This window comes from Callospermophilus lateralis, chromosome 17, assembly GCF_048772815.1.
Source record: "Callospermophilus lateralis isolate mCalLat2 chromosome 17, mCalLat2.hap1, whole genome shotgun sequence".
Lineage (NCBI taxonomy): Eukaryota > Metazoa > Chordata > Mammalia > Rodentia > Sciuridae > Callospermophilus > Callospermophilus lateralis.
The window spans coordinates 67,266,334-67,290,885 of NC_135321.1; the positions used below are offsets into that span (position 1 = coordinate 67,266,334).

The window sequence follows — 24,552 nt, forward strand, 5'->3', positions numbered from 1 at the left end:
ATGAAAGATTTATCTTTGGTTTATTTCTGGAGAAAAAGAAAAAAAAAGCTACACTGATAAGAAAAGTTTTAAGAATGGTAGAGTAGAAGTCTGTACAGATTCTGAGCATCCCTAATCTGAAAACTTTCAGAGCACCAACATGATGCTTAAAAATTTAAGGATTTTGAAGCATTTTAGAGTTCTGATTAGAGATGCTCAACTGATAAAATCTATGCAAAATATTCCAAAAATCTGAAATTTGAAATACTTCTGGTTCCAATACATCAGATAAGGAATATTTAACCCATGTAACATTGCAGCAGCAGCCTATAAAGTCATTACACCTTATAGCCTCAGAGCTGGGGATAAATCCTCCATGAACCATCATCACCACAACTACCTAGCATCACATGATGCAGATAGACTGCAAGTCTATATACTCAAGACTCCAGAAATCCTTAAATCTGAGTGACACCACCAATGCAATTAACATACTAACCATCAGGTTATTTTTTGCTCTTCTTACATATACAAAAAAATTAAGACTTCTGGTTTGCTCTAGAACGAGTAATTCTATAGCTAGGGGTACCTTCTGCATTCAATACAAAAGAGGTAATTGCCAATGGTTCTCTTGGGTGCATGTGGATGAGCACTCTAAGGCAACATAACTTCCAAACGAGCTCAAAGATGGTTCTGCTGTTGGAACTGGAATCCAGGGCTTCATGCACGCTAAATAAGTGCTTACCCACTGAGCCTCATCCCCAGCCCAAAAACTGTTTGAATACATGGAGCAGCTATTAAGACTTGTAAGTGGGGTTATTAAAGACAAATAACCCCCAAGGGAAGAAGTAGCTCTGATGAGAGAGGAAGAATCACTTAAAAATTCTGGAAAACTCTATGAAATATAAATGATTGTTAAAATAGGTAGAAATGGAGGCTGGGAATATGGCTCAGTTGGTAGAGTGCCTGCCTCGCATGCACAAGGCCCTGGGTTCAATCTCCAGCACCACAAATAAATAAATAAATAAATAAACCTGTAAAAAAAAAAAATAGAAATGCTACTCTTATATGAAAGACTCTTTATGCTGAAACTCTATGTCGACAATACATTGGATGTTAATAATCAAACCATTGCTTAATCAAGACAAATGTCAATGTGTAGGAAACGAATCATTCATGTACACAAATAAGTTACTAGTGATTGTTTTAAACTCTGGCCAAACTGAGAAAGGGCTGTTTGAGAATCTAATGTGTAACTTTGCTACCTAGTGACATAGGACATGATGAACCATCACAGCAAACAGTTTTCAAAACGATTTAAAAAGTACTTCTTACCCATCACTTTCAGCAATGTAGACAACAGGCACCCGATTTTCCCCTTCTATGCCCAGTTCCTGCTGTAAGGTTTCCAGATTCCGCTCAAAGGTGTCTACACTGCCAATATTAAACCACACATATTGCTATAAAAACAGAAAAACAAATACCCTAAGAATGAAGTGGAACAAATGATGTGATTCACTTGGAGAGTTGACTTTTTGAAGTTTTCAGAAACAGTAAAGATTTACAAATTTTAAAAATAGCAGTAATAGAGCCTGGTTTTAATGACTTGATGATTAAATCACTCAGAACATTTGGTAGTCCTTAGCAAATAAGCATTTCTTTAGGAGTATTTTCCCGTGGCTCTAAAATTATAAATTCAAAGAACAGAATAAAAAGTCCTATTTGAAAAGATAATCCTATTTTTAGATACATATTCATTCTTTTTATCTTCATTCTTTTTATCTTCTTTATTTCCTAGCATCTTGTTCCCAAACTGAAAACAAATGTGTATGACAATAATAGCTAAAAGTTCACTGAGCAATTACTGAGCGCGTGGTACTGTTCTAAGTCCTTTAAATGTATCAACTCAATCTCGAGAACCATCCCAAGAAGAAGGAACAGGGTGACAGTCAAAATATGAATCATTAGAAAAAACACTAGCATGTACAATCAGAATAGAAGTGCCAAGCTGTCTAGCAGCACCCTTCAGTTCCCCAGAGTTGGGAAGTCTTGAGTGCCATAGGAAAGGACACCTAGGGGACTAGGGGGGATGGCTACTTTACTAAACAGCACACAAGTACAACCACTCCTTGGTATCTACAGATACCAAAATCTGCAGATGCTCAATCCCTTTTATAAAATGACATAGTATTTGCATATAATCTACATGCTTCCTCCTAAAGTAATTTAATTCATCTTTAGATTATTTAAAATACTAATACACAATGTAAATGCTACAAAGTTATTATACCCTGTTTAGGAAATGACAGGGAAAGACATCTGTACATGTTCATTGAAGATGCAAATTTTTTCCAAATATTTTTAATCTGTAGTTGACTGAATCTATGGATACAGAACCCATGGACACGAGTATAAATGTATTCTGTATAGTATTAGTATCTACTGGTTGAAAATGAGCTTCTTTTTTAAAAAATATTTTTTAATTGAAGATGGACACAATACCTTTATTTTATTTACTGATTGATTTACGTGGTGCTGAGGATTGAACCCAGTGCCTCATATATGCTAGACAAGCACTCTACCACTGAGCTACAACCCTAGCCCAAGCTCTAATTCTTACAGATAAGAAACCATGAGCCAGGTGCAGTGTGGTGCACATGCCTATAATCCCAGCAACTTGGGAGGCTTGAGCAGAAGCATCACAAGCTCAAAGCCAGCCTCAGCAAAAGTGAGGCACAGTGAGACCCTGTCTCTAAATAAAATAAAAAATAGGGCTGGGATGTGGCTCAGTGGTCTAGTACCGATGAGTTTAATGTCCAGTACAAATAAAAAAAAAAGAAAAAAAGAAGCCACGAGAGTGACTTACCTGCCTGTGGTTATGTACAGAATAAGAGGCAGAGGCTGGGATCTGACCCTAGGAGTCCGGCTCCAGAGGCAGTGTCCTAAGCATTGTCAAATTGCCTCTCTGCACAACCACAAGATGCTAATACTTGTAAGGACTCATATTTATGGAGTTTGACTAGATAAAAATAGTGCTTATATTCCAGGCACTTTACAAGTATTAGTCTCATTTTATAACACACAAAAAAACTTTGCTCTCCTTTAACCTGCAATCATTTTTTTAAAAAAGTGGTGATTTAAGTTGGGCATAGTGGTGCATGCCTGTAATCCTAGCAGCTCAGGAGACTGAGGCAGGAGGATCGCAGGTTCAAAGCCAGCCTCAGCAATGGTGAGGCACTAAGCAACTCAGTGAGACCCTAATAAAATACAATAATTCGGGTTGGGGATGTGGCTCAAGCGGTAGCGCGCTCGCCTGGCATGCGTGCGGCCCGGGTTCGATCCTCAGCACCACATACAAACAAAGATGTTGTATCCACCGATAACTAAAAAAATAAGTATTAAAAAAATTCTCTCTCTCTCTCTCTCTCTCTCTCTCTCTCTCCTCACTCACTCTTTAAAAAAAAAATACAATAATTGGGTATCTAATAAAATACAAAATTGGGCTGGGAATGTGGCTCAGTGGTTAAGTGGATTAAAAAAAAAATTAAGATACAAAACTCAGAAGACATCAACATGTCATTCCATATTCTTCCAAGCAATCAGTGTTACTGAGCAAGGAAGTTCTCTCTACACACCTAAAAATAAAAGATGAGAAGTTTTAAATAACAATAGCTCTTGGTAAGTTGTTTTCTGACAAAGATAAAAAATTCATGTGGTTTCATACCCTAAAACATGTACCTAGCAGGTTAACCACACCTGCCTGAACAGCCCCTAACTCAGTACCAGCTATCCATGGGGCAAGACGCTGAGTGCTTGGCTCTCATCAGACTCTGTGGAGCACCTCCCAGTAGTATGGGCATCACCAAGAGTGAGTCAGAGGTGCAGCCCCTAGCACTAACTCACATCACAGATTCCCACCTGTCAGGGTACATCACACCGCTGCAACATGAGTGGTGTTTTCTCTCAGCTCTCAATCTGCAAAGTTATGACTAATTCACATCAATTAATAAAATTATTTACCCCATCAACTGGAGTTTTTCCTGGCGTAAAAGTCACTCGAACAAAACGCTTGTTGACCACTTCCAGTCTGTCTACCTGGAAATTTTAAAAAGTTAAACATTCAAACATATATTTAAATAAATACTTCAAATTTTCTTTTAAGCTCACTTAAAATGAAGATGACATTCCATACACACAAAAAATAATCATGAATCGGAGGATGCCCCACATTCCCACCTCCAATACTGGGGAGGCTCCCCAGCATACCCTCTCCCAGAGGGGACAGCATGCATGGGCAGGTCTCCCCCAACCTGCCCTTGCACTTGTACTACATGTCTATATAACCCTGAACGATATCCACACTCACTTTGGCCTGTTTTTAAACTTAAAAAAAAAAAAAAGGTCTTGCTTTCTATCCACTCTTCTATTCCTTTTCTTTCTCTCCCAATATCACATTCGTTCAGTTTAACCACGTTGATGTTTCATTCTGTGGGATGTTACATTTGATGAGTACACCCCAAGTTCCTTCCTATTCCCTGTTGTTTCATTATAAACAATGCTTCCTGCATATACCTTCAAAAAGTCCCCAGGAATATATATCTATAGGCAGACAAAGTGCAGCTGGGTAACAGGGTAGACTATACCTTCAACATCATAAAATATTGCCAAGTGGCTCTCCAATTCACTTGTACCAGCAAAACATTCTTATTGCTCCAAATCTTCACCATCACTTGATTATAAAGCCTTTTAATTTTGGCCACTCCATGAGTACAAAAAGTTGCTTTCTTTAATCACTAAATATATCAGATTCTTAAGAACATTCTTAAATACCTCTTCCCAAGGACTAGTTCAGGATTGAAGTCCTTTGAGATATGCCTACTTCTCACTATGTGCTCTACCAGTAAATCTGAAAAATACAAATGACAAACAGAAAGTAGAGAAGCTGACCTAGAGGAGGAACTGTTCTTGATCTGGAAAGGAATGGGGAAAAGAACCCTATCCCCTACAAAGCTGCCTGGGAAGTGGCAGACTGACCCCAAAAAGCCAGTGGGTCAGGAGAGCTGGCACCATAGGGACTCCTCTCAAGCACTGGTTAGTACTCTTGGAAGGACTACTGCAGCCCCTTCCACACCTAGACAAGAGTTACTTTTGAGAATGTTGGCTCCCCACAACATCTGAGAATTATGCATATAACATCCTCACTTTCATGAAAAAAACAACAACAACAACAACAACAAAAACACTTGTTTCAAGAATCTGAGTAGAACCAGGGCAGTGGTGCATACCTGTAATTCCAGCAACTCATGAGGTTGAGACAGAAGGATTGCAAATTTGAGGCCAGCCTCACCAATTTAGCAAGATCCTGTCTCAAAATAAAACAAAAAATGGCTGGGGATATGGCTCAGTGGTAGAGTGCTTGCGTAGCATGCACAAGGCCCTGGGTTCAATCACAGTATGGGTGGAAAAAAAATCTGAGTAGATGGAAGATGGTGGAGTAGGAAGCACCAGGAATCTACCTCCCCACTTAATACAGGTAAAATCTGTTTGCTGTAATTATTTTGGAAATTTGGAGCTATTAGAAGGCTTAGCTAGTCAACTGTGGCTCACTTTGGTTAACTTTAGCTGTCAGCACTGTAGTAGCACACTCCCAGCCCAGGATAGGCCACTGGAGCAGCTGCCATAAAGCTTGCATGAGGGTAGGCTAAAGGACCCTGTCCTCTACAGACCAGGAGTCTGTGCTCTGAATGCTACCTCTGATGACAGTGTAGCAAATAGGTGGTAGCCACTGTTGTACCCCTCCTGTGACTGAAGTGCATCCTAGGGAATCTAATAGGCCAATGCCTTTTTTCCATTTTCTTCATTTATCTCTTTTCCCCCACTTTGGAGTTAGATATTAAAGATTGTGACACTTAAAGCAACCGCATATACAGGGAAAATCAGACCATGTATGTTAAGGGAAAGACTTAAGGTTCAGAAAAGACCTCAGCAAATCTGATCCTGGGCACTGAAACTGCCCATGATAATAATAACAATAAACAAACAAATGAACAAACAAAAACCTCACAGTAAACCCTGAGAGAAAGGGAAGAATCTGATATTCAGTTACATTATCAGATTCAAATGTTCAAATGTCTAGTTTTCAATGACAAAATCACAAGGCACACAAAGAGACAGATAAGCATTGCCCATTCAAAGGTAAAAAGTGAACCAACAGAACTGTCCCCAAGAAAGACCTGATTGCAAATATACTAGACAAGAATTTAAAATGACTCCATTAAAAAATGCTCAGAGAACTAATTGTCAAAGTCAAGAAAATGATATTTGAGCAAAACAAATACCAATAAAGAGACAGAAAACCTACACTGCACATGGCGGCAGATGCCTATAACCTCAGAGGCTCAGACAGGAGGATCATGAATTCAAAGTCGGCCTCAGCAACCGCAAGGAGCTAAGCAACTCAGTGAGACCCTGTCTCTAAATAAAATACAAAATAGGGCTGGGGATGTGGTCCAGTGGTTGCATACCCTTGAGTTCAATCCTGGTATTCCCCCCCACTCCTGCGCCCCCCAAAAAGAGAAAAACAGGAATTCTGGAGCTGAACAGTACAATAACTCTAATGAAAACTTCATTAGAGGAAGCAGCTTTGAGTTGGTAGAAGAAAGAACCAGTGAACAACAGGACAACTGAAATTACTGAATTTGAGGAATAGAAAGAAAAAAATAATTGAAGAAAAGTGAACAGAGTAAAGGGATCTGCAGAACAGCATCAAGCAGACCAACTCATCCAATGTAGGAGTCACGGAAGGATGAGAGACAGAGGGAAAGGGACAGAGAATGTTTCTTTTAAATAATGGCTGAAAACTGGGCTGGGGTGTGGCTCCACGGTAGAGCGCTCGCTTAGCATGTGGTCTTGGGTTCAATCTTCAGCATAAAAATAAATAAAGGTATTGTATCCAACTACAACTAATAAATAAATAAATATTAAAAAAATAATGGCTGAAAACTCCCCAAATTTGATGAAAGACAAGAATAAAAACATCTAAGTTCAAGGAATTCTAAATAAAATGAACTCAGAGAGACCCACATTTGAGACATATTATTCAAAAACTTCAAAGCCAAAGACAAAGAGAATCTCAAAAGCAGTAAGAGAAGCAACTCATTACCTATAATGATTCTAAGCAAACTTCTCATCAGACACAGAGCAAATAATCAAAGTGGTAGAATTAAAAAAGCTGTAAACCAAGAATGACATACCTGACAAAACTGTCCTTCAAAAAAGGGAGAAATTAACCCAGTTCCAGATAAAGAAAAGCCCAGGGGAGTTCCTTACTACTAGACCTGTGCTGCAAGAAATGTTCAAGCAATTCCTGCAAAAAGAAAGAAGAAACATCACAGAAGGTAACTCTAAGCCATTTGAAGAATGAAAGATCTCAAGAATGGTGAATACACAAAAAAATTGTAAAAGTTAATATTACTCTAACTTAGGTTTGTATCTCTATATTTTGTTTTCTACATAATTTAAGAGACTGATGCATTTAAAAGAATTATTAGGTTATGCCCAGCATGGTGGTACAAGCCTGTAATCCCAGTGGCTCAGGAGGCTAAGGCAGGAGGATGGCAAGTTCAAAGCCAACCTCAGCAAAAGTGAGGTGTTAAGCAACTCAGGGAAGACCCTGTCTCTAATAAAATACAAAACAGGGCTTTCCACAGGTACTGGAGACCTCCAGGGACAAAGGACCACAGTAGAACACTAGAGGTAGCCAGAAAACCTGAAGCAATAGGCTGAGAAAACACTGCACACAACGGGAGCAGAATTTTTCTTGAGAACAAAGAATTCATTTCCGAGGGACTTCTAGAAATATTTAAGGGGACATTATTTTAATGAGTCAAAGGTGCAATATTCTATAGGTAATCTATATGCCTGTGAAATGTTCATCTCTATTACCATGACACCATTTCACCTTGAAATTCATGAGTCTGAGGTAAATTCAGCGTATATTTATATAATGTGCCTTAAGCGAAGATATTTAAGATATAAATCCTCCAAAGATTAAACATGACTTAGACGTTCCGTACTAACTGAGGGTTTTTATCAAGCCCTCTAATGCATGTGATGGTATTTAACCCCAAAATAAATGGTCCTATTGAGAAAAACCAAAACCAAAACCAAAAACCAAAAACAAAATAGGGCTTGGGATGTGGCTCAGTGGATAAGTGCCCCTGAGTTCAATCCCTGGTCCAAAAAAAAAAAAAAAAGAAAAAAAGAAAAAGAATTATTATGTTCTAGGGCATATGATGTACAAGTATAAGCTTGTGACACCAATGACCAAAAAAATGGGGTATGAAAGCAGAATTTTTTGTATGTTACAGAATTTAAGCAGGCATAAATTCAAATTAGAATTGTAATTTTAGGATGTAAAATGCACCCCCCCCATGATAACCATATATAAAGCTTTAGAATAAAAAGAAAAAGTATTTAAGCATTTCACTACCAAAAACAAACAAACAAACAAAAAAACAACAAAACTAAACACCAAAGATACTTATGCAGAAAATGAAAGGCAACACTAAGACATATAGGAAACAAACAATAAATGACAGAAGTCCCGGCATATTGGTAAACACTTTAAATACAAATAGATTAAATTATCTAATCAATACAAGAGACTGAGAATAGATTTTAATAATATGATCCAATATGCTGTTCAGATTCACTTTAGGTCCAAATAAACAGACTGAAAGTGAAAGATGGAAAAATAAGCCTTAAATAAAAAATGGTTACGAGAGACAAAATTCATTGTATATTATTAAAAGGTTTAACATAGTAAGACATTATAATGGTTATAAACATAAAAATGGAATACTCAAATACATAAATCAAAAGCTGATTAAGTTTCCATGGATTTTGAAAACAGGTATCATACAAAGTATCTCCACTATAACAGTACAGAGCTAGAAATCAGTAACAGAAGAAAACCAGAAAATCACAAATTTGTTGAAAGTAAACAACACACTCTTAAATAATCAATGGATCTAAGAAGAAATCACAAGGATATAAGGAAAATATATAGATGAATGCAAACAAGAATAACATACCAAAGCTTACAGGACACAGCAAAAGCAGAATAAGGTGGGAGTTTATAACTGTAAAAATGTACATTTAAAAATAAAAGAGCCAGGAGCAGTGGTGCATACCTGTGATCCCAGTGGCTTGGAAAGTGGAGGCAGGAGGATTGCAAGTTCAAAACCAGCCTCAGCAACTAAGTAAGGCCCTAAGCAACTTAATAGGACTGTGTCTCAAAATAAAAAGGGCTGAAGATGTGGCTCCATGGTTAAGTACCCCTGGGTTAATTCCACAGTACCAAAAAAATAAACATACAAGAAAGAACTCAAGTCAATAACTTAACTTTACAATTCAAGGAACCAGAGAAAAAAACAAGCTAACCCCAAAGCTGGCAGAAGGAAGATGATAAAGATTGAAGCCCAGAGAATATGAAAGTGTGGGACAATAAAGAGGAAAAACAAACCAAAAGTAGTTTTTTTGGGGAGTGGGGTGAGGTGGAATTAGCAACACTAACAAAACAGTAACTAGTCGAACAAACAAAAAAAAAAAAGAAGAGAGGACTCAAATTACTAAAACCAGAAATGAAAGTATGGACATAAATCATTTTCAGAAGTAAAATAGTTTTAAGTTCTATGAACAACTGTAGGCCAACAAATTGAATAACCTGGATAAAACTGACATATTCCTGCAAATGCAAAACTTTCCAAAAACTAAACTATGAAGAAAGAGAAAAATCTGAACAGACCTATAATAGTAGGGATATTCAATCAGTAATAAAAAATCTGAAAATAAAAAGAAAAGCCCAGGAACTCATGGCTTCACTGGTGAAATCTACCACACTTTAAAAACACTAACTCAGTATTTTTTTTAATATTTATTTTTTAGTTTTAGGTGGACACAATATTTTATTTTATGTGGTGCTGAGAATTAAACCCAGTGCCTCAAGCACGCTAGGTGAGCGCGCTCCCACTTGAGCCACATCCCCAGCCCCTCCAGTAATTCTTAAAACTGAAGAGACAACACTTTTTAACTCATTCTATGAAGTCAGTGTTCCTCTGATACTAAAGCCAAAGACACTACCACAAAAGAAAACTATAAATCAATATACATTATGAACATACATGCAAAAATCTCTAACAAAAAATCAGCAAACCAAATTCAGCCCATTAAAAGGAATATAACATACTTCATGTCTAAGTGGGATATATTTCTAGAAGGTAAGGATGGTTCAATGTACAAAAATCAATCAGCATCATATACCACATTGACAGAGTAAAGGGGAAAAACCACATGGTCATCCCAATTAATGCCTGAGAAAGCATTTGACCAAATTCAACATCCGCTTATAATAAAAATCTCAACAAACTAGAAAGAGGTTACATCAACACAATAAAAGCTATACATCAAAACACACAGTGTGGTGAAAGACTGGAAGCTTTTCTTCTAAAATCAGGAACCAGGCAAGATGTCCACTTTTACCATGTCTATTTAACACTACTGGAAGTTCTAGTCAAAGCTAGGTAAGAAAAAGAAACAAATTAGAAAGGAAGGTGCCAGATTATCTGTTAGCAGATGACATGATTACACATACAGAAAATCCCAACGATAGCATACACAGAAAATCTGGAATTAATAAATGAACTCAGCAAAATAGCAGGATACAAAGTCAACATGCAAAAATAAAAAGCATATCTATACACTAACATGGATAATCACATATACACTAACAATGGATAATCTGAGAAAGAAATTAAGAAAACAATTCCACTTACAACACCACCAAAAAGAATAAAATACTTAGGAATTAACTTAAGCAGATGAAAGACTTGTACAATGAAATGATAAAAACATTTAGAAAGAAATTAAAGATACAAATATATACAAACACATCTACATTCATAAATTAAAAGACTTAATGCAGTTACAATGTTAATACTAAAAGCAATTCAGAGTTAAAGCAATCCCGATGAAAGTCCCTTGATTTTCTTTTCCCCCAGCAATGGAAAGACCCACCCTAAAATTTATATGGTATTTCAAAGAAGAGCCAAACTAATCTTGAAAAAAAATAATAACTGAGTGCTGTGGTGCACTCTTGTAAAGTTACAACGCTCAAAACAGTAAGGTACTAGCATTAAAAACTGACAATGGAATAGAATGAAAAACACAAGAAATAGCTCAATAGTGGAACATTTGCCTAGGGTGCTGGCCGTGGATATTGATTCAAGAGGGAAAAATATGCAAGAGCCCAGAAATAAACTCTCTCATATACAAATGATTTTCAAAGGGGTGTCAAACCATTCAATGGGAAAAGGACCATCTTCTCAACAAATGGTGCTAAGAAACGTGAATATGCACACGCAAAAGAATAAAGTTACAGATAAAAATCAACTTAAAATGGAAAAAAAGGCCTAACTTTAAGACCCCAAACCATGTAACTGCTAGAAGAAAATGAAGGGCAGAAGCTTCATAAAACTGGATTTGGCATGACTTCTGGGATATGACACCAAAGGTACCGGAAACTAAAGAATAGAAAAATTATATTTCATGAAAATTTTAAAATTTTGTGCCTTGCTCGGTGAGGCAATACATACATGTAAACTCAAAGACTTAGGAGGCTGAAGCAGGAGAACTGCAAGTTTGAAATCAGCCTTAGCAATTTCGTGAGACCATATCAAAATGAAAAATGAAAAGGACTGGGGATGTAGCTGAGTGGTAGAGTGCTTACCTAGAATGCTCAAGGCCCTATTTTTGTGTGTGCATCGAAAGACAATATCAAGGGGCTGGGGATGTGGCTCAAGTGGTAGCGCGCTTGCCTGGCATACGTGCGGCCTGGGTTAGATCCTCAGTACTACATACAAACAAAGATGTTGTGTCTGCCGAAAAAACTAAAAAATAAATATTAAAAAAGTCTCTCTCTTAAAAAAAAAAAAAAAAGACAATATCAACAGAGTAAAAAGGCAGCCTACAGAAGGGGAAGAAATTTTTGCAAATTTTATATCTAACAAGATATTAATATGCAGAATGCACTGGAACTCTTAAAACTCAACAGCAAATAACCTGATTTAAAATGAGTAAAGGACTTGAATGGACATACAAAAAAGATACATGAATGGCCATAAGCACATGAAAAGATGCTCAATATCAATCATTAGGGTATCGCAAATTAGAACTTCAGTGAGAGACTAATTCACACCCACTAGGACAGCTACTACTGGAAAACAAATAACAAACACTGGTGAGGATGTGAAGAAATGGGAAAGCTTGTGTACCGTCAAGAGAAATGTTAAATTGTACAGCCACTATGGAAACAGTAGAGTGGTTCTTCAATAAATTAAACAGAATTACCACCTGATCCAGCAATTCCACTCCTTTGCACATACCTTAAATAATTGAAAGCTGGGTCTCAAAGAGATATTGGGATACCTATGTTCATAGCATCATTCACAACAGCTAAAACTTGGAAGCAACCCAGTGCCCATCAATGCATAAATGGAAAAGCAAAATGTGGCACATACACATAATTGAACATTGCGCAGCCTTAACAGGGAAGGAAATTCTGACAAACGTGAACCTTGAGGACATCATACTAAGAGAAATAAGCCAAACACAGAAAAACAAATACCTCATGATTCCATCTATATGAGGTATTTCAAGTAGTCAGAATTCTAGAGACAAAGGTAGGTTGGTGGTTGCCAGGGGCCATGAGAAGGGGGAGTGGTATTCCTGTTCAATGGGAATCAGTTTACAAAAATGAAGTTTTGGAGGTCCATGTTGGTCATGGCTGCATTTTATGGATGTATTTAATATCCGTACACTTAAAAATGTAAAAAAAAAAAAAAAAAGATGGTAAAATTAGGATTTATGTACTTTACCAGAATGAAAAAAAGAACCGAGAAAAACAAAGATAACAAGCATGAAAAAGATAAATAAAATCATGATTTATTATTAACAAATTGTTACTCTACCAAGTTAATATATCAAATAAGAAAAAAAAATACTGTTGGTCAAAACAAGGGAAAAAAATTCTATACCCATTCCTAACAACTCTAAAAGTGACCCAAAATACTTTTTCAATATAGTAAAAACAAGGTATCTACAAAGACTAGACATTTGTCACATAGGTAAATGTTGGTAGCTTCAAGATCAAGAACAAATCAGCATTTATAATCATCACTATTCAATTCTTCTGTGACTTCTGAACAAGACAGGAAAAGGAAACAGGCTTTCTCAGCACTATTATTTGACTATTTCCCTCTTATTGAACATTTACCTGTTTCCTCTTTATTGTTTTCTTTTAAAATATTTTTTTAGTTGTTGATAGACCTTTATTTATGTATTTATATGTGGTGCTGCGAATTGAACCTAGTGCCTCACACATGCCAGGCAAGTATGCTACTGCTGAGCCTGAGCCCGAGCCCCAGCCCCAGCCCCTTATAGTTTTCTTTAACTAAACACTGGAATGAATAACACTGTGAATCCATCTTATGATTAAACCACTTTATGTTTAAACCACTGCAGTGGTTCAGAGGATGTAAGGATTTTTAAGACTTTATACAGAATGCCCAATTCTCTGTATGACTGCCTATTTCATGTACCCTGTCAGTGTTGGGTATTATTTTTTTATTAATAATTATACCCAACTGGTTTCTTATTTTCAATTTGCATTAAAAGAAGCTAATTTGGCCTAATGCTTTCATTTTTCTGTTTTGCCCCCTTCATCTGTATTTTGTCTTTTATAGGTGAGTTACATCCTTTGTTGGACTCGACTGGAACTTTCATCTTTTTACCTAGGTATCTTGGCCTCACACGAAAGTTTCGTTCAGAACAATGATCTCTTGATAATAGTATATATCTGGGTTTGTTAACCAGTTCTATCCTCACTCTCTTGTACAACCTTTAGAAATTAAGTTATTTTTCACATTTCCTCAGTAAGCATTACCATGTTTATTTTACTATTTCACTGATAAAAACTCCAGCACTGCAAGGCTAATTTCTCTCAGGTTACCCAGCAGGCCTAGTCCTGGTTCTCCATTAGCATGACATTCACCAATGTTAAGATGCACACTTTCCATATTTTTTAACCTCTTAGAAGTTGGGATCCATTTCACAATCAATGGCATGATGAAGTTTTGTTGGCAGCTTATTAAATTTTTCTTAGTAATACATAAAATAACATATGCCTTATAAGTGGAGGCATTGTGAATGTGCTGAGACATGGTCTTACCTGGTCAAAGACTTGGCATCTACACAGGATTCCCAGCAGCCTAGCGACTCCAAAGTTCACATGCTCCACCCAGCCCACGTATGAAGCCTCTCTGTTACTTTATAGCTCTGACTGGCTTCAAGTCATTGGAGATTAATTAGAAGCAGTGGAGACATAAAAGAGCTGAGAGAGGCTGCCACACATCATCATGCAGGAAGAGGCAGGTGAGTAGTGACAGAAACAGATGGGAGACTGCCAGGACCACGGATAGAAGCAGTGCCTCCAAACACACCAGTTTTTAACATGAAGTACATCAAAAGGATGCTGTGGTAAGTTTGGGGATTGTGGAGCATAATGAACATGTTTTCTGACTGCCGCACTTTTTGTCATTAGAGAAACCAACATGAACATGAACAAAGGAACTTTGTGACGGACAGGTCTAACCAACTTGCTACTTATCACTGTTTGCTCTCTCCTGAACTGCACCTCTTGAAACATGGTGGCCACCAATTCATAAATACTTACTACTCCTTTAGAAAGATAGTTATTGACGAAGTCCTTCCATGTGATTTCTCTCCCAGAGCTCTTGAACAGGAAGTAAAACATGACTCCACCCCAAAACAGAGCAGTCCAGAGAAAGTACATCCTGAAATCCTTGTCGTCCCAGGGAAAGTCACCCTAAGAATGAAATTCCACAATATGATCTATGCCATGCAAGACAAAGCCCTTCCCAACCCACTCTGGGGCCACATCAAAACCACAAAATTGCACATAGTTTAGAACCAAACCTTCTGGAACCTGGACCACCAGTGAGAATCATCTTTCTTGCCGCGGCGTTTTCCTCCACCAGCACCTCCTCCTCCAGATGAGCGTGGGGTAGCAGCTGTTTTTGATTCTGTCATAAACAAAACAGGGCACCCTGTCAACAAGGTTTCTTTGTATGCGTGTAACAAAGGACCTACAACAAAATACACTGTGTCAAATGATCAACACTTTATTTATAGTATTTCGTGAAACGTGCACAACTCCCAATAATCCAAGAACTATGCAACTTTTATACCCATTCTACAGAAGATGGAGCTAATCTGACTTACTGACTAGCTTGTTGCCTTGTCAAGTGACACTGAGTGACAGGTGGGATTTATACTCAGGAAAGTGAATTCCTGAGTACTCCTTCAAAGCTAAAAAGTAATTGCTCCCCTTCCCCAGTTCCACAAAGTAAACATTGTCAAGTTTCTTCTATGGGAAGGCCTGACATTAGTAATTCTCACCTGGGCTGGGCATAGCTCAGCACCACAAAATAGACCATTCTCATCCACATGTAATTCATGTGCAAGAATCTGATATTTGTCACTGTTATGGGATAAACTGTGTCCACCTCATCCCTCAATTTATACAATGAGTCCTGACCCTTTGTACCTCAGAACGTGACCTGATTTGAAAACAGGGATTTTATAGAGGTAATCAAGTCAAAATGAAGGGATCAGGATGAGCCCTAATCCATTAGCATCATCATAAGCAGGGGAAATCTGCACAGACACTCATATGCCGAGATGACGAAGTGAAGACACAGAAAGCAGATAGCCCTCTATGAGCATACAATGATTCTTCCTCATAGCTCTCAGAAGATGATACCAACTTGCCGATGTCTTGACTTTGGATTTCTAGCATGCAGAACGAGACAATCCATTTCTGTTGCCAAAGCCAAAGGCTGTGATCCTTTATGACGACACCCCTAACAAAAAACTAATACAGTCAGTAACACCTTTTTTTTTTTTTTTGGGGGGGGGGCTCCTCTTCATTTTGTTGATGACCTACAAATACCATACTACCATCTTCAACTACCATCAAACCCTTCCAGTCAGCAGGAGGGGAGACCACAGGTGCTGCCATCCTCAGTGGTCACCTGAAGCTGTGGTTTCACCACCTGTGCTTCATGCAGAGAGAGGTGTGAGGTGTATGATCTCAGGCCCACCTGTAACAAGGTATAGGACTGGGAAACAGAGTCATCACATTGCTCAGCTGGGTGACTATTCCAAACTACTCTGCGACAAAGTAACATCTAGGCAGGTACCCAACAGGTTGTATTTAAAGTATACCTACTATCATTCATTTACTCCCAAACCAAGACACAGAATACTGGCCATACCCTTGGAAAACCCTGTAGCAGCTGCCCATGACACCAATACTCCCTCCCACAGCCTCCTGGCCACCAACACCCACACTAACACACCTCACTCCCTGTATTCCCTGGCCTTCCTTTCACTCCTTCGTATTCTTTGAGCATATATCTGTCTCTCAACTAGATGGCGAGTTCATTTGAAAACAAGGGCTGGGCTGGGCTGGGGATGCAGCTGAATGATTTACTCAGCCTCTGTGGGGCCCTGCTCAATCCCCAGCACTACCAACAGAACCCATAAGAGCTGACTCATTTTTCTTTATATTTCCCTAAAAAGAAAGGAGGCCAGTTGAAAGCCAGCACATGCCAGGCATTGTAATTCTGTACATGTGAAATGGGAGCAGGAGGCTCTGAGCCCGTACTGTCCCTCTTATCAACCAGCCCTAAAAAACCCTCTCTGACTCTCCAAGATAAGATAGGTTCAATTAAAGCTCAGGAACAATTTTTAAAATACTGCACTGTACCACAATATGTGTCCAATATCTTGCATGTATTAGCTTTCTAAGGCTTTTCTCAATGGTTTAAATTTTATGTCAGCTATCTGTATCTACCAAAGAGTCTTAATTTGATCAGTCAGTATCTCCTAAGGGACCTTAAATTACTTAAATTTGAAAAATGACAGGAAAGTATAAATAGATAACTAAGGTGAAATGAAATGCAGGGCCTGAAAATTCTCTATGTACTCATAACCTATAGTTCCACAACTGATTAACTCTTTCTTTGTTCAGTGGAACAACCTCCATCAGTTATTACGAAAACAAAACTCACACATAATTTTTTGTAGTTGTAAATGAACAGAATGCCTTTATTTGTTTATTTTTATGTGGTGCGGATAGAACCCATTGCCTTACACATGCCAGGTAAGCACTCTGTCACTGAGCTACAGCCCCAACCCCAAACTCACACATAATCTTTTTTTTTTTTTAAAAGAGAGTGAGAGTGAGTGAGAGAGAGAGAGAGAATTTTTAATATTTATTTTTTAGTTTTTTGGTGGACACAACATCTTTTGTTTGTATGTGGTGCTGAGGATCGAACCCGGGCCGCATGCATGCCGGGCGAGCGCGCTACCACTTGAGCCACATCCCCAGCCCACACACATAATCTTTTAAAAGGTACCTTTTTTTTCTCCCATAACTTCTTGAGGTTCACTAGTTTTTTTCCCATTTTTTCCATTAGGAAAATATTTTTCAAATCCTATAAGAAAAGGAAAAATATACACATGCTCAAACTAAAATTCATCAGGTCTGTGTATGTTCATTTGTTTTTAAAACAGTTCACATATCATTAAAAAGGATAAGCTAAAAGTATTACATTTCTTGTGTACAAGTACATCAAAGTCTAAATATGTAGTTTAACAACCCACAGATGTTAAAGAAAAAAAGCTTCCTTACATGCCTATTTCTTCATATGAAAGCACTACATTCGAAGGTGCCACATTTTCAGGACTATGATAAGACCTGAGTCAGAGGTCAAGGAGTAGTTACAGAAGACAGAAATGAGTCACTACATGCTCAGGACACATCTTTAACAAATGCAAAACATTACAGGAATACCTAAGGGGCTTTACCTTTGGGAGGTCGAGAACAGAATTGTTGATAAGCAGCAATTACATCTATCAGAAGAGAATTTCTGCTGGTTGTTGCTTGAGCTGTAGCATATCGATAAAACTGCAACATGACAAAATAAAAGCACGAGGGTTACATCAAGATAAAAGATGTGAAAGAACATTATTTCCTAATATCACAAAGTAGATGAAAGTTTTCCTTCCATGGGTGGCAATATGTAGCATAGTGACTCCTTTCAGGAAGGACCAGGGTTATCTGGTACTTCTTACTCTATTTTAGCAACAGAACCAGGAGACAACTGGATAAGAATACTTCAAAGTCAGACATAATTTAGAACTCTAGCCCAATTATAATTATCTGAAAACACGTTCACTTTGGCAATGTTCACCTAATTTGTAGCATTCAAAAGATAAAACTATGACTCAGAAAGTCTGTTGCTTCATGCTGACTCATTGTCAGAATCCATAATACTGGTGTTAGTTTTCCATCACTAAAATGGAATACCTGAGATAATCAAATTATGCTTCGTCTCAGTTTTGGAGGTTTCAATCTGTTGGAAGTTTCCCTGTTGCTTTTGGGTCTGTGGAAAAGTGACACATCATGGCGGGAATGTGTCGTGGAGCAAAACCACTCAACTCACTGCCAGGAAGCACAAGGAGCCAGGGTCCCACTAATCCATTCAAAGGTACATCACTAATGAGCTCTAAGGAACTCCCACTAGATCCCCTCACTTAAAGGTCCCACCACTTCCCAATATTACCACACTCGGGACCAAGCCTTTAATATAATACATGGCCTTTGGGAGCCTTTCAAGTTCCCAGCTAGGGCCAATACTGCAAGATATTTATCTGAAATTATGAACCACTGGCACTTATAAAGATAATACTAAATTTATCTTAATTCAAGAAAGTTATAATGCAAAATCAGTGATTATCCTTATACTAGCAACATTTGCTAAAGATATTTGATACATTTACATCCTTGTGAGAATCATGGTTACACAAGTCTCATTACACATACATCTCTGCTTTACATAACATGTTGCTAAAATGATGTCTGTAAACATAATCTAGGTAAATCCAAGTATAATATAAACAAACCAAGTAAGTTCTCTAATACATTTTTAACTGTACAACTAAAAGCAATCAATGGCAAGAGGCACTGAGGGGATATATCCAAATCTGTGAAAAAGTTCAGGTATATTCTCCTTTTGCAAAGTGAAAATTCACCACCATTTTTGAGGGGGTAGGGATGGGGCCAAGCTTTAAAATACAAATAGGAATGTTTAAAGTGACGTTCACCTATATTAATATACACCATTATTTGCCTCCTTTATAGAGTGATAAGAAAAATAAAACACTGCAAACTAAATAAAACCACATCACATCCACTAGGATGGTTATAATAAAAAAAGACAAGTGGTGGTAAGAAAGTGGGGAAATGGGAGCCCTGGTACATTGCCGGTGAGAAGGTGAAACAGTGAAGCCACAATGGAAAACAGTTTTGCAGATTCACAAATGTTAAATGGAGTTACCACAGTATCCAGCAAATCCACTCCTATTAAAACTGAGGCTGGGGTTGTGGCTCAGCGATAGAGCGTTCACCTCCAATGGGCGAGGCCCTTGGTTCGATCCTCAGCACCACATAAACATAAATAAATAAAGATGTTATGTTCAACTACAACTAAAAAAAATTAAATAAAAACCTGAAAATGTATGTCCTCCCAAAAGCTTTATAGAAGTGTTCAGAGCATCATTATTCATAATAGTTAAAAGAAGAACAACTCAAATGTCCATCAACTGGTGAACAGATAAAAAGTGCTATATCCATACAATGGAATCCCATTCACACACAAAAAGTACTGAAATACCAGTGCATAGATGAACTTTGCAAATATGCTCAGTGAAAGCCAGCAGACACAAAAGATCACATATTTTATGGTTCCATTAGTGTGAAATGTTCAGAAAAGTCAAGTCCATAGAGTAGATTAGGAGTTGCCCAGGCCTGGGAAGATGGTTAGGGTGAAACTGGGAGTAACTGCTAATGGTTATAAGGCTTTCCTGGAGTGATGAAACTGTGCTAGAATTAGAGATAGTAGTGATGGTGGTACAACCTTGTGAATATCTTAAAACTCCCAAAATGTACACTTTAAAATGATGAATTTTATGGTATGTGAATAAAAATGTCAATAAAAAATAAATTGTAAAATGAGGGGGAGGAAAGAGAGAGAAAGGAAAAGTATGGGGGAATGAGATTAATCAAATTATGTTATTATGTACATGTATGAATGTGGCATATTGAAAAAGAATCTAATGAATCCCACCATTATAAATAATTTTGGGGAGTGGGTACTGGAATTTGAACCCAGGGTGCTTTACTACTGAACTACATCCCCAGCCCCCTCTTTTTTTTTTTTTTTTTCTTTAAAGATAGGGTCTTACTAAATAGCTGAAGGCCTCACTAAGCTGTCTGGGCTATACTCAAACTTGTGATCCTGCCGCTTTAGCTTCCTGAGTCACTTACAGGCATGCACCACCATGCCTGGTTTATTATGTATAATTACAATGCACCAATAAAAAGAAAAAAAAAAAGAATGAGCTGATTTAACACAAAATAAATACACAATTTTAACTACAAAATGGGCCCAAAACACTACACATACATAGTTGACCACAATGCTGGTATGAGAAAATTTGGAGCTTATGGTGTATTCGGACCTTCCAAGCCATGGAAACATATGATCTATGAAATAATCACTGGTACTGGATAAGAACACATCATAAGTGAATAAAGCTTTTCCCAGTGCCAATTTTATTAAGAGTACAGATTACAATCAACAACTCACACTCATGCCCTGAACAACTACTCCGTGTGGGGAGTCCAAAGGGTAATCAGAACCAGTTTCCACTCCTAGGAAACTCAGAAGCACAAGGAAGAAAATGCTGAGAACAAATCAGTTACAAATTTGTATTTTTGTAAAATATAAAACCTGTAGTCTCATCTTTCAGTTTCCTCAGGGGTTCCAGGACCCCCCTCCACAGATGCTCAAGTCTCTTATATAAAATAGTACAATATTTGCCTAAAACTTATAACATCCTCCTGTATACTTCACATCACCTCAGATGACTTTTAATAATACAATGTAAATTTTATGTCAAATGTTGTTATACTATATTGTCTAGGAAAGAATGACAAAAAAAAAAAACAACCTATATCTATTGAGTACAAATGCTATTTTTTAAAAAATAGTTTTGTTGCGAGTGTACCCTGGGATATGGAGGGTTGCCTGATAATGGAATCAGAGTGGCATGGAGGTAATACAAAAGGTTCTTTATCATACCAGAACTGGACATATGGTAAGCACTCCATAAATATTTGTTGAATTGAGAAGCCCCTATATGCTCTATTTTCAAATTGCATTGACATGGAATATTCCTACTAACCTAGTGATAATCCCCATGACCGCGTTTTTCACTGAGGTTATTTTCTATAACAGAATCATCAATGAAGCTTTTCTCCTCTGCATACCCAACCCAAGCCCGGGGTGTCTTGTCAAAGAACATGAGACACCAATTCACAAAATTTATGCTTAGAGCACTTCACCTCAGAGGATCAGCTTCTATGTTTGACAATATGAAGTCTTCAGTTGCTTTATCAGTCTTTTCCTCTAGGTGTAACACTTGAGAACTGGTATCTCAACACATCAAAATCTTTTTCCAAGGGACCATACTATGAGAATAATACTCTGTCTGATCTTCAACAGTAGCATGAAGGAAAACCTGTCCTATGAGACTCCCTCATAGGTAGCACAGTAATGCCCCAGTGTCCCCCATTCAATGCTAGGGAATATGGCACAGACTACTCTCCCAATCCATTAGCTGTAGCTGTCAGCACAAAGGACTTCCTTCTATTTCAGCACTGGTGATTCACAGGGCCAACAGTGCCATTGCAAAGAAAGGTCTTTTAGGTAAGATTGCTGCCATAAAAACTGCAAACTCACCAGGTAGATTCCTACCTGCCCATTGTATGTCTGAGACCAACGTCCACTAGAGCAAAAGGAAAAAACTCTAAACCAGGAAAAAAGAAAATGGACACAATACAAGAAACTGAAAAAGGCTTAGTGCAACGCAGTAGAGAATAAGAAAAAACATGAAGAGAACTACGGAATAAATACAAGACTGGCATGCAAGTAAAAATCATAAATGCAAGTACAATCAGCTCTCCACATCCTTGGATTCCACCAATGGCAGACTGAAAACATTATGGGAACGGGAGAAGAGGGATCGCATCTGTAAAGAACTTTTTTCCTTGTCATTCCCTATACACCACGATGTATACTATTTATATAATATTTACATTGTAATAGTATAAGTAATCTAGAGATGATTTAAAATATATGGGAGGTTCGGCCCGGGTTCGATCCTCAGCACCACATACAAACAAAGATGTTGTGTCCGCAGAAAACTAAAAAATAAATATTAAAAAAATTCTCTCTCTTAAAAAAAAAATAAAGTATATGGGAGACCATGGGCAGGATATATGCAAACACTCAGAGCATCCCTGGGCTCTGGTACCCTCCGGGGGCCTGGGATCAATTCCCTGCGGATACTGAGGGACCCTATACTATTACTTCCCCAATTTAAGTGGAAAGGCTGAGCCAACTTACTCAAGGGCATCTGGCTAGTAAGTGGCCACCCAAGTTCCAGCGACGGAGCCCAGGGCCTCGACCACCTGCTGCGTACCTCCGGTAAACCAGCGCAGGCTGGAGCCGGCAGCAGGAAGCTGAGTCACTGACACTGCTGACCTGGACCCGAGGCAGGTGACTGCACGGCTGTCAAGCACCACCATCTCTTCAGAAAGACCCCTGGCCGCCGCGCGCGGGCCTAGCGGGCCGGCATTCGCCCCCAACGCCCCGAGGGCGGCGCGGTTACGCAGTGCGGCGCACGGCCCTGCGCGGCGAGGCGGCTTCTTCACGCCAAGGGCCAGACGGCGCCGGGCTGCCCATCGAGCGCAGCCTCCGACCCTCTGGAGACAGGCGTGTCCGGCGGACAGCACACGGCACACGAAGGTGCCAGTCGCGGCCGGCCCGGCTCTCCAGGACCCGCGCGCCGTGGGGCGGTGACCTTGACGCTGCCTCCGGGCCGGAAGCAGGCCCAGGAGAGGCGCAGGGCGGGCGCCGGGACTCACCTTTCGCAGGCAGGGCCGCTCGCCGGGGCCCGCGCCGCCGCCAGGAACGAAGAGCGGCGGGAGGCCGCGGGGCCGACAGCCGCCGCGGCCCCACAGCAGCAGGCAGCGGTGCGCCATGACGGCCGGAGCGGCCCACTCCGCCCGGAGCTCCGCGCAGGTGCGGAGGCGGCTCGGATAGAGGGCTCGGGTCGTAGAAAGCTACGCGCGACAGCTGGAAGCCAGCGGCTTGCAGCGGGCCCCAGCGCTCCACGCGCGCGTCCGCCTCGGCCCCGCCCCGGCGTGCTGACGTCGACGTCCCCCTCGGAGCGGAACCGAAGGGTAGGAACGTGGAGGGCTGGGCCGAGGGAGCCGTGAGGTGGGGCGGGGAGGGGGCGGGGTCTAAGGGCAGAGCGTGGAGGGCGGGACCTAATGCGTGGAGAGCGTGATAGGAGGAGGGGCAGAGGGAGGAGCGTGGAGGGCGAGACCCAAGGGCAGGGGCGTGGCGAGAGACGGGGTCTGAGGGCGAAGCGTGGTGTGCAGGAGGCGGGGCCTGTCGGCAGGGGTTTTGGAAAGCGGGCCCTAAGGGGCTGGGCTGTGGCGGGAGGTGGGACGTGAGGGCTGGACCTTTAGGCTGGGGTCGCGGGGAGGGAGAAGGCGGGCACCGGAGGGGGTAGGGAGGGCAAGAAAGAAGTGCAAAGGCTGCTGGGGCCGTGGGTGAAAGGACCTTTTCCACTGAGGGCTCCGTGTCGTCTTTGTCCTCTTAGCATTCGCTGTCATTTGCCACATATGACTCAGTACCTTTGGCCGACATGGTGGCGGGCCGCGAAGATGCCCCAACACATCTCTAACTCCTAGGAAGGCAACACAAAGAATCACAAACCAGCCATCTAAACGCGATAATCAAAATGTTGGGACTATAACCTCTAACTTGGGCCCATGGGGACCCTTTTGTGGTAAGTGTGCTGTGTCATCAACAGAGACAAACTCATTTGTGTCTTTCTGCAATGTCAGAATTTATGGAATAACAATAAACTCACAGGATACTCCACTTTCATCAGCAGCAGTTCATCTCATATTTGTGGGCACCTGGTATTCATTAACCAGGAAATCAGATTGATTTGTTTCAATCTTAATTTCTAATATCTGTAACACTCAAGTCACACATCACATTTCACACAGTCATACATGTAGATTAACAAAAGGCTAAGAAACGGTTAAGGCAAGTACATGGTATTAGAAGGCTGACTGAGAGGCAGGCAGAGAGCAGCTATGAATGAGACTGACTGTAGTTGTCAGGTAAGACCAGGAACCAGCCAAAGGACTTGTTGAGGGCCCAGAGCTGACAAAGCACAGAACTTAGTCTAAGCCAAGATCCAGAAGGCAGCAGTATTAGTGTC

At 39.7% G+C, this 24,552-nt stretch overlaps 1 protein-coding gene across 1 annotated transcript in view; it reads right to left on the reverse strand.

Annotated features, from left to right (window-relative positions):
* Positions 1 to 23,445, reverse strand: part of Afg3l2 (AFG3 like matrix AAA peptidase subunit 2) — a 44,584-nt gene extending 21,139 nt beyond the window's left edge. Inside the window, exons 1-7 of the mRNA XM_076836992.2 lie at positions 23,177 to 23,445; positions 17,992 to 18,091; positions 17,541 to 17,618; positions 15,034 to 15,140; positions 14,771 to 14,923; positions 4,000 to 4,074; positions 1,315 to 1,439 (exon numbers count right to left, since the gene is read on the reverse strand). Coding sequence (XP_076693107.1) covers positions 1,315 to 1,439; positions 4,000 to 4,074; positions 14,771 to 14,923; positions 15,034 to 15,140; positions 17,541 to 17,618; positions 17,992 to 18,091; positions 23,177 to 23,293 — 755 coding nt within the window. The 5' untranslated portion in view covers positions 23,294 to 23,445. The remainder of the gene's footprint in view (positions 1 to 1,314; positions 1,440 to 3,999; positions 4,075 to 14,770; positions 14,924 to 15,033; positions 15,141 to 17,540; positions 17,619 to 17,991; positions 18,092 to 23,176) is intronic.
* Between the last annotated feature and the right edge of the window lie 1,107 nt (positions 23,446 to 24,552).